The sequence below is a fragment of the Camellia sinensis genome, chromosome 6 (assembly GCF_055761805.1).
Source record: "Camellia sinensis isolate YWXY chromosome 6, ASM5576180v1, whole genome shotgun sequence".
NCBI lineage: Eukaryota > Viridiplantae > Streptophyta > Magnoliopsida > Ericales > Theaceae > Camellia > Camellia sinensis.
The window spans coordinates 190,235,246-190,246,638 of NC_138966.1; the positions used below are offsets into that span (position 1 = coordinate 190,235,246).

General features: G+C 35.0%; 2 protein-coding genes and 1 pseudogene across 2 annotated transcripts; 2 read left to right on the forward strand and 1 right to left on the reverse strand.

The window, feature by feature from the left end:
* Nucleotides 1-1,672: 1,672 nt before the first annotated feature.
* Nucleotides 1,673-5,295, forward strand: LOC145792492 (uncharacterized). The gene is made up of 8 exons (XM_082873172.1): nucleotides 1,673-2,034; nucleotides 2,269-2,486; nucleotides 2,757-2,809; nucleotides 2,894-2,949; nucleotides 4,107-4,259; nucleotides 4,494-4,711; nucleotides 4,982-5,034; nucleotides 5,119-5,295. The coding sequence occupies exons 1-8, from the start codon at nucleotides 1,940-1,942 to the stop codon at nucleotides 5,269-5,271; spliced, it is 999 nt and encodes a 332-aa protein (XP_082729298.1). The 5' UTR covers nucleotides 1,673-1,939; the 3' UTR covers nucleotides 5,272-5,295.
* A 998-nt stretch (nucleotides 5,296-6,293) lies between these two features.
* On the forward strand, nucleotides 6,294-7,894 carry LOC145792493 (uncharacterized). The gene is made up of 3 exons (XM_082873174.1): nucleotides 6,294-7,005; nucleotides 7,057-7,268; nucleotides 7,568-7,894. The coding sequence occupies exons 1-3, from the start codon at nucleotides 6,366-6,368 to the stop codon at nucleotides 7,805-7,807; spliced, it is 1,092 nt and encodes a 363-aa protein (XP_082729300.1). The 5' UTR covers nucleotides 6,294-6,365; the 3' UTR covers nucleotides 7,808-7,894.
* A 110-nt stretch (nucleotides 7,895-8,004) lies between these two features.
* Nucleotides 8,005-10,509, reverse strand: LOC114272755 (putative protein phosphatase 2C-like protein 44; annotated as a pseudogene).
* Nucleotides 10,510-11,393: the final 884 nt, after the last annotated feature.

Consider the following 11,393-nt stretch of genomic DNA (forward strand, 5'->3'; position numbering starts at 1 on the left):
TTTTTCGAAAATGGTAATAGTGGTTTTTTGCAGCAGTGATATAAAATATCCAGTGCAAGAGGAATCACTGAATTCTTGAAAACAACTCCAAAAAGACAGTCTAATTTTAACTCAAACTTGCTGGATTTGTAATAGCGAGAGATTCGTGCCATGCTTCACATTTGACTATGAATTGGAATTTCTAATTGTTCTAACTTAGCAAGGCTGTTTAGGAGTTTGCTAAACTATTGAAAGGGAAAGAAAGTTTTTCATGCCATAGTCAGGACAATGAAGTTACAATACTGACTCTTTACTTTCTCAAATTTGACTCTATACAGTATGTACCAGAGTAAGACCAAGGATTGGGCCAGTAGATGAGGTGCTCCCTTGCCAGGGGTAATGGTTGGGTTCGAGTCTTACCTGTTGTGTGATGCAACTTCCTAGGATAATATTTACATTATGTAATGGTTATTATAGCATTTTCTGTCAAATTTTTAACAAAAATTATTTTTAAGATTCAATTAAAAAAAAAAACTTAAAATCTAAAAAATTAAATAAAAAGATGATTAAACATAAATGAGTATAGTATAATTTATCAAAATATTTTTTTGTTGTTTACTATTTAATTGGCAAAAATGGATGGTCATAATTCAATGGTCAAAAAAGGTTCCTTCCTCATTTATCCGATATCATTCTATGTATTTGTTTCCACAATCCGTGTTCAATTTCCATGATCCATACTTCCCATACCAATTCCATTGAAAATTGGATCACCCATTGTTTTCAAAATAATATCATTATGGTGTAACTTACATTTTATTAATTTTAAATCAATTTCCATGATCCATACTTCCCATACCAATTCCATGTTGTTTTCAAAATAATAACATCATTATTATGTGACTTACATTTTATTAATTTTAAATTTATATTGTACACTAAAATTTTGAAATATTTTCCAGGTTAAAAATTCTGGATTTATACCATTTCCATTACCAAAAAATTATTACTAATTTAGAAGAGAATTATTCTTGAAAACAATATTCTGCACCAATTTGGCAAGCAGTAAGGTTGCCTTATCCAATATTTTTTTAAGGGTTAATTTTTTGTTGATTTTTTTGTTGGTGATTTTTTTTTTTAAATTATATAAAATATTTTTACATTTTAAAACATGACTGCCAACCTAATAGTTTTTAAGAATATTGAAGTTAAACCTCCTTTATAAAACTTGGCAAAACAAAAAAAATTCCTTTATAAAAGTTTGTTAATATTTTATAAAAAGAGAATGAAGTATTGACATGTAACATTTACATAAAAAACCAAAATTCAAAATTTACACTTTTCTTTCCTCATTTTTGATAAATAACTTGGTTATAAAGACAAATGAACCCCAAAAACATACTTAAATAAAAATGAATATACCATCGAATTGCATATTTTTATACTATTTTTCAAAAGAAAAACTTATTGTTTATTTTTTTGGTTATCAATCATAAGTCATTGATATCCGATTAATATGATTTTTGGTAGACATGAAGTACTCAACAAACCCTACAACATGAATAGTTCAGATTATAAAAATAAATCCATAACGCACCACAAAATGAGGCACAACAGTCAGTGACCCCAATTCCTATTCGAAATTAACATTTGCATATCATAAATCAAAATGAAATGAAGATGCCATGTTTTAAGGTTGTGAGACTGTGAGAATATATTGTGTATATATGGCATTGTATATATTAGGAATAGGTAAGAATAAGGCAAGGTTGTGGTGTAAGTAAACAGGAAACTTTGTATTTCCTTTTTCAATCATAGATTTAGGTATGTCCCATGGGTAACAATATTTGAGAACATTTTGAGGAGCCCTGTACTCATTCATTGTACTTATTTTGCATAATCAGAGTCCAACTTTTGAAAGTCCTAGAGGCAGAAAAGTGTACTGCAGAAAGAACAAGGCATGGCCTTTGCACATGTAGTAGCTGCTGTTTTTTACATTGATCACATGGCGCCACTGGTGTTATTTGCTGAATGCCTTGGAGCCTCGCGTTTAATGTAAGCAGCAATTCCTTGTTTGCAGATTTTGATTGCCATCCCCCACCTCCTCACCCCCTTTCTTACTGATTTTCTTCTTCTTTTTTCTTTTTTAATTCATGTTTGTGCTCATGGAGCCCACTTCGATATTGCATTGAATGGAGCTTTTTATTCCCTCTTTTCCACAATTGTCACGCCAGTTTTTCTTTGTAGATACCATTTTTTTGTATGATGTTAGATTTGCCCATGCTACAGGGATGCATGCTCGTGGTTCATAGATCTGTGGAAGGGAAAGCATGAGACTGGACAGTGGCTTGAAATTGAAGCAGCAGAAGCAATGTACAACAGATCAGACTTCTCTGCCATGAATGCATCAGGCATTATGCTTTCTAGCATGGCCAACAAACAGAATGAATCACATGGTGACTTGGCTTCGGAGGACAATGGAAAAGCAGCCATTGATGCAAGTGCAGGTACGTACACCAAGTCATAAATGAGTGGTCCTACCAACAAAAGATGTTATCCTTTCTTTCTTCTGATCATATCACAGAGTTCACTGGACTCCCCTTATTCCATTTACACCGTTCCTTCAAATTTCACACCGGTTTGGTAGATTTCAGGGCTTTAAAGGATTAAGCGATGAACATGAAGTTTGTACTCTGCTGCAGTAGATGCTGAATATATTAATTTTTAAATTTAATTTATTTTTTATGGTATTGAGTTACATTCAAAATTCTGGGCAGGCGACAAAACCGTGACTGATGCTAATGAGGAAAGAGCAATTGTTCTTTACAAGGTAACTCCACATCAAATCAAGTATTGTCTTCAAATGTTGGACTTATCATATATGCAATCATAATATGGTTTCTTGTACTGGCAGCCTGATTCGCATCCACCTGAGGCAAATGGTTCCATCGCACAGGAAGGAAATTCAAAGTATATTCTAGTGCTACGTTGGGTGATAAAATTATCTGTGAAATTTCTTTTGTTACTCAAGGGTTTAAACATTAGGGTGGTTGTAATTTTTCTCTAATAATTCTAAATTGATTTTCATCGATATAGATGGTTATAATATACTTTGCCGGGTGCACTGATAAGTACGAACTAAATCTGGACATAACCAATGTCAAATGGTATCCAATAAGCACAATTTAATATAAATTGGAATGTCAAAATAGTACGGCAAGGTTCCCATAATTATGCTTGTATTGCATCATTGGGCACCCATATACACAGAATAGATTCATGCAGCCTCTATCTTTAAATTTGTCTCAAGTTTTCCTAATGTCACAAAACTGCTTTGGATTCAATACCATTTCATTTCTGCTTGACATGTAAAGTATACTTGTATTACTATCTTTTAGTTTGAATGCTGAAGAGGTAAATGCAACTCAATGATCTTTTTGTCCTCAAGAAGGAACGTGGAAACTTTGATTACAGTGGTATGGGTGAAATGTGTCTTCAAGTGTGTTTCACAAAATCTCATTTGCGGCTGCACAGTTGTTGTGTTCAAGTGGCTAGATTCTGGAGTTTTGTTTTATTTATTTATTGTTTTTTTATGCCTGTCTGTTTCCAAGTGCAATCGCTGTGTGTGTCCCCATGGATATGGCGCCTAAGCTATTTGCCTGAATGCAATGTAGTTACTAGAATATCTCTATGGATGATTCTATTCCATGTCACTTATTTGCTCTAGCCTAAGTATTGTCTTTGATAGTGGTTCAGTACCTTACACCTACCTATATAGTGGTGGGCCAGCCTAATGACATAAGTTGTATAAATATACACGCACACACACAAAAGTCTCCTTATTGTGTGGGGAAACCTGAAAATTCATTGATATTGGTTCTGCATTATTTGCTTTCTTATTCATACTCATATAAATTTGTGAAATGTCCAGATGTTTCTTTCTCAAGAATGAACCAATTTTATTTGAAATAAACATTTGCATATCACAAATCAAAATGAAATGAAGATGACATGTTTTAAGGTTGTGAGACATGTTGTCATCTGCTTGTATGTCCAATGGGTAACAATATTTGAAAACATTTTGAGGAGCCCTGTACTCATTGTACTTATTTTGCATATTTAATCAGAGTCCAACTTTTGAAAGTCCTAGAGACACGGAAAAGTGTACTGCAGAAAGAACAAGGCATGGCCTTTGCACGTGCAGTAGCTGCTGGTTTTGACATTGATCACATGGCACCACTGGTGTCATTTGCTGAATGCTTTGGAGCCTCGCGTTTAATGTAAGCAGCAATTTCTTGTTTGCAGATGTTGATTGCCATCCCCCACCTCCTCAACCCCTTTCTTACCGATTTTCTTCTTCTTTTTTCTTTTTTAATTCATGTTTGTGCTCATAGAGCCCACTTCGATATTGCATTGAATGGAGCTTTTTATTCCCTCTTTTCCACAATTGTCACACCAGTTTTTCTTTGTAGATACCATTTTTTTGTATGATGTTAGATTTGCCCATGCTACAGGGATGCATGCTCGAGGTTCGTAGATTTGTGGAAGGGAAAGCATGAGACTGGACAGTGGCTTGAAATTGAAGCAGCAGAAGCAATGTCCAACAGATCAGACTTCTCTGCCATGAATGCATCAGGCATTATGCTTTCTAGCATGGCCAACAAACAGAATGAATCACATGGTGACTTGCCTTCAAAGGACAATGGAAAAGCAGCCATTGATGCAAGTGCAGGTATGTACACCAAGTCATAAATGAGTGGTCCTACCAACAAAAGATGTTATCCTTTCTTTCTTCTGATCATATCACAGATTTCACTGGACTCCCCTTATTCCATTTACACCGTTCCTTCAAATTTCACACCGGTTTGGTAGATTTCAGGGCTTTAAAGGATTAAGCGATGAACATGAAGTTAGTACTCTACTGCAGTAGATGCTGAATATATTAATTTTTAAATTTAATTTATTTTTTATGGTATTGAGTTACATTCAAAATTCTGGGCAGGCGACAAAACCGTGACTGATGCTAATGAGGAAAGAGCAATTGTTCTTTACAAGGTAACTCCACATCAAATCAAGTATTGTCTTCAAATGTTGGACTTATCATATATGCAATCATAATATGGTTTCTTGTACTGGCAGCCTGATTCGCATCCACCTGAGGCAAATGGTTCCATCGCACAGGAAGGAAATTCAAAGTATATTCTAGTGCTACGATGGGTGATAAAATTATCTGTGAAATTTCTTTTGTTACTCAAGGGTTTAAACATTAGGGTGGTTGTAATTTTTCTCTAATAATTCTAAATTGATTTTCATTGATATAGATGGTTATAATATACTTTGCCGGGTGCACTGATAAGTACAAACTAAATCTGGACATAACCAATGTCAAATGGTATCGAATAAGCACAATTTAATATAAACTGGAATGTCAAAATAGTACGGCAAGGTTCCCATAATTATGCTTGTATTGCATCATTGGGCACCCATATACACAGAATAGATTCATGCAGCCTCTATCTTTAAATTTGTCTCATGTTTTCCTAATGTCACAAAACTGCTTTGGATTCAATACCATTTCATTTCTGCTTGACATGTAAAGTATACTTGTATTACTATCTTTTAGTTTGAATGCTGAAGAGGTAAATGCAACTCAATGATCTTTTTGTCCACAAGAAGGAAAGTGGAAACTTTGATTACAGTGGTATGGGTGAAATGTCTCATTTGCTGCTGCACAGTTGTTGTGTTCAAGTGGCTAGATTCTGGAGTTTTGTTTTATTTATTTATTGTTTTTTTATGCCTGTCTTTTTCCAAGTGCAATCGCTGTGTGTGTCCCCATGGATATGGCGCCTAAGCTATTTGCCTGAATGCAGTGTAGTTACTAGAATATCTCTATGGATGATTCTATTCCATGTCACTTATTTGCTCTAGCCTAAGTATTGTTTTTGATAGTGGTTCAGTACCTTACACCTACCTATATAGTGGTGGGCCAGCCTAATGACATAAGTTGTATAAATATACACGCACACACACAAAAGTCTCATTATTGTGTGGGGAAACCTGGTAATTCATTGATATTGGTTCTGCATTATTTGTTTTCTCATTCATACTCATATAAATTTGTGAATTGTCCAGATGTTTCTTTCTCAAGAATGAACCAATTTTATTTGAAATAAACATTTGCATATCACAAATCAAAATGAAATGAAGATGCCATGTTTTAAGGTTGTGAGACATGTTGTCATCTGCTTGTATGTCCAATGGGTAACAATATTTGAAAACATTTTGAGGAGCCCTGTACTCATTGTACTTATTTTGCATATTTAATCGGAGTCCAACTTTTGAAAGTCCTAGAGACACGGAGAAGCGTACTGCAGAAAGAACAAGGCATGGCCTTTGCACGTGCAGTAGCTGCTGGTTTTGACATTGATCACATGGCACCACTGGTGTCATTTGCTGTTGTTGGGAGAGATTCAACTGAAGCACAAGACGGGAGGATTACTGAATTCCATAAAGCTAGTGGAAACGTGGCTCGGATGTTGAGGGCATCAAATGATGAAGGTTTAATTTCTAGAGGAGAGGGTCATTATGGAGATGGTATAGGATCAACTGATGACCAAATGGATATACAATTTACAGAAACAAATAGAAGAAAGGTTTTGTATAGGAACAATGCAAATGATGATTTTATGATTGTTGGACGAGAAAACCAATCACATTTTTTGAGTTCATCAGATCCGCTGGTTGTAAATGGATTCACGCGTGCCACCAATAATTTGGATGGGAGTTCACCACAAGATATGATTGATGAATCCTTCATAGTTCCATTCCGGTCAATGTCACTAGATCATGTTGGAACTAACGATAGAACTGCTATTGACATGGATTCTGAGCTTCCTTCAACAATGCAGAGGTCAGAATATAGTTCTAATAGGACTGGAAACCAAATTAACTATGAGCCAGATGATTTGAGCTTCATGCCTGAATGCGGGACAGCAAAAATGACTACTGGATATGACCCTGCTTTGGACTATGAAATGCAGGCTCATGTTGAAGATGCTGCTTCACTAGATAACAAAAATAAGGAAGTTGTAGTAGATGTCAAGCAAGGGTCCAAGAAGTCAGACAAGGATCGGAAGTCAAAATTTGCTCCAGATGCTTTAGATAAGAAGACTGTGGGACCAATAAGAAAAGGGAAAACTTCAAAAATGCGTCCTTTGGAAGATGCACGAGCTCGTGCTGAAAAACTAAGAGCTTTCAAAGCTGATATCCAGAAAATGAAGAAAAACAAGGTACATTGCTTATTATACTTCAACACTCCACAACACAGTGAGAAAATTAGCAGCAAAACTCCTTGTGATACTTGCGATATCACATCATGGGTTTGAAAAAGAGAAACAGCCTCCCCACATGCAGGGGTAAGGTTGTTTAACCCTTCTCAAACCCCGCAGTGGCCGGAGCCCCATTCACTGGGCTGCCCTTTGGCTTTAGCTTCATGTTCTTATAGTTACAGTGCAATTTTTCTTTTGCCAGCTTAGCATGTTTGGCATTCCAATGGACTTCTTATATCTTCAAGTTGTTTCTTTTACAGGAAGAGGAATATCGCAAGCGACTGGAAACTTTGAAGATGGAGAGGGAAAAGAGAATTGCAGCAAGAACTGCTCAGTTGGCATCCTCACAGAAAACCCGAAAACAATTGCCAACAAAACTTGCGCTAAGCTCTGTCAAAGGAACAAACGACGACCAACACAAACCAGTAATTGATAAGACAGTTCTTATTGTATATTCAAATCCACTTTTCCTTTGCCAAAATTGTTTTATACTGCATTGAATCTTGTCTCATAGTTAATACTAAGCATGTGAAACTATGAACTCTTGTAGTTATATTTAAGTAGCAAACAAAAATCAGGCATTGAAATGGTTAGTGTACAGAGCATCTAAGAGTACATCACTAGATGTCTATCAGAAACCTAAACATGCGCTAATTTCTGCTAATTTCTTATGTAATTATTTGGTATTTTGAGAATTTCATGGTGATCGTATGGCAGCATGGATCTTCTAGAGTGATCATACAACACATCACTTTATGATAAAAAATTACTCTGGAGGATCCATACTTCGATGGCATGCCCACCCAATAACAAAGACTATTAAACTCCATGATCCAAAAAAAATAGCGCCTGTGGATAATTTCTGCTTTTTTGCACTTCCAATCACTTTTATCCTAACCAAACTCATGTTTTTATCAAATACAGGCTTGAAGAAACTTATGCTTGCTGCTCCGAAATTATTGAATGATATATATAACAGGATTGGTTATGTTGTTAAAATTTTGCATTTAAGGTGTTTTTTGGGGTGTACATAGAAAAATTCACCATAATTCTGAGACTCCATTAATCAAATCTTCTGATTCTCCAACCCATGTAAATAGTGTGTGTGTACACTCACATGTATGTATAGATTTTGAGAGAGAGAGAGAGAGTTACCTTGAGCTTGAGATGAAGACCCTTAAACCACATGATTATGCTGAAACTTGAGATATATATGTTTCACCAAATGAATAAATATGGTATTTGAGGATGATAGTAAGATTAAACATTTTGATTTTCAAATCAAAATATAGAGAGATTTTCTTTGGAAGAGATATACTCCCATATAGATCTTGGTTATATATACATTTTTGAAATGTTTTGAAGTCAATGAGGAGATAACAAACTCTGTATCAGAGTCTATTCTTTCTTCTCAAACCACAACTTCTGAGCTTTTAGATGTGCGCACTTTAGGCATGCATATGACACCTAATAAGCAGAATAAAATAAAATTCTATTTCATTCACTTTTCTTTTTCTTTTTTCTTTTTTTTTAAACATAATATATAATTGATATAATTGGAGTGGGGGAGAGAGTTGCATGCCTGGAATGAATCTGAGAAACCAGTGTCTTTTGGTACCTTGTTGTTGCCTCCTACTGATCGGATGAGCTTCACCATCTCTGCACACAACAGCTCTGTATTCACCCATGTTGGCCATCACAAGCCTCTCCCCATTGATGACTATGGCAGATGCTGAGCCCACTTTCCATGTCTCCTCTGCTTTCTCTGCCTCCCTGATCTTTACTCTTGCGCCCAGATACGCCTAGATACGCCTTTGTCAGAGTTTCTTTGCTCTTCTTCCTCAACTTAGGCTGTCAAACATTTTTGCATATATGTGGATGAGCAATTCTACATATCCAAAATGGGATCTCATCTTATTGGACCTTTAAAAAATTAGGACCTTCTGTAACATTTTTTTTTTTTTAATAAAAAATTTAATCTCCAAGCTTTTTCTTTAGCATATACTTGCCTCTTTGGGCTTCTATCAAACAGACGTGATTGCATGTACTTGGTGACTGCATCTCCAATTTTGGCATTGGAAACTTCAAAAAACCACAACTCAAGATCTTCAATTTGCTCTCTCTGCACCATAACTTTCAAGTTGGGCTCATCATTAGCGATCATCTACATAACCATGTGACACTGGCACCATCCATGAAGGCCTCTTTCGAAACTCAGTCTCTCTTTTTCCATTACCTGACACATCTCCATTGAAAAATCTTCTCACTCGAAATGCCTGCCCAATTCATTAACAAAATTACCACACAAAATAGAAAGTAACAAAAGAAAATAAAAAAATATATATCATCACATAATGAACAATGTTTTGGAGCCGTCCAATAAAAAATTAATTAACATTGTAGTGATCTGCAGTCTAGTTATATAAATTGTAAGTGGCTTCGAAAAACAATGAAGGAAACATCTAAAAAAAACAAGAAACAAGAAAAATAAACTTGGAAGAGCAAAAAACATTGAAGAATTTTCGTAAGAAAATTGGTTATTTTTGTGAGAAAAAAAAAATCCTGTATTTTTCTAAAGAACTTGAAAGCCAAGCTATCATGTCGACATGGATTGTACAAGAAATTTAGCTTCAATCACTCTCATACTTGACAAATTTAGGAAAAGTTTTGATTTTCTCTCTTTTTCTTCTGTAAATATTTGGTATTTTGAGAATTTCATGGTGATCGTATGGCAGCATGGATCTTCTAGAGTGATCATACAACAACACATGACTTTATGATGAAAAATTACTCTGGAGGATCCATACTTGATGGCATGCCCACTCAATACAAAGACTATTCAACTCCATGATCCAAAAAAATAAAAACTGTGGATAATTTTTGCTTTTTTGCACTTCCAATCACTTTTATCTTAACCAAACTCATGTTTTTATCAAATACAGGCTTGAAGAAACTCATGCTTGCTGCTCCTAAATTATTGAATAATATATATAACTGGATTGGTTATGTTGTTAAAATTTTGCTTTTAAGGTGCTTTTTGGGGTGTACCTAGAAAAATTCACCATAATTCTAAAACTCCATTAATCAAATCTTCTAATTCTCCTACCCATGTAAATAGTGTGTGTGTACACTCACATGTATATATAGATTTTGAGAGAGAGAGAGTTACCTTGAGCTTGAGATGAAGATCCTTAAACCACATGATTATGCTGAAACTTGAGATGTGTTTCACCAAATGAATATATATGGCATTTGAGGATGATAATAAGATTAAACGTTTTGATTTTCAAATCAAAATATAGAGAGATTTTCTTGGGAAGAGATATATACTCCCATATGGACCTTGGTATATATATGTAACAACCCTCATACTGTTTACTGATTAATGACCGATTGATTACCGATAATCACCGATTACTGTTAAACGAAACTGATAATGACTGATAACTGACTGATAATTGAACTGATTAAAAGTACTGAACTGACTGACTGAAATTGGAAACCGAATTGATTGAGTATATGTTAGTTAAATTGCATTCTATCTGTTTGATTGTATGATTATCTGTTCTTACTTATATGTTTAAACTGCTAATTGAAGGCCTTATCGGCGGCCGAATTAGAAACTGATTGATGTTTAATGATCATCATAATTAATGTGATTTTATGGTATAATTATCTGAAAACTGATTAGGTATGATTAAATTAGATTAAAATAAGCTAATTAAAGAGTTTGGTTTATTTGCCATATTGCCACCCTTAGTGGCACACTACCTAGTGATGCTAGAGCCTTGCATCCTTGACTCAAAACATTTCCATCAGCCATTTCTCCTGAGCTTAGCCGACCATGAGAGGAGAGTTAGAGAGAGAGAGAATTGTTCTTGTTGATTTGGCTTGAATTGCTTGGAATTGAAGTGTAGATTGCTATATTGAACCTCTAGACTTGCATTCGAGGAACCTAGGTATGAATTTCATCTTTTGATTTTGTCTTTAAGTTGATTCATGCATGGTTCATGTTAATTTGTAGAGCTAAGTCATGATTTGGTTCATTAATGGTGGATTGAAGCTCATTTCTTGCATGCATGTTAG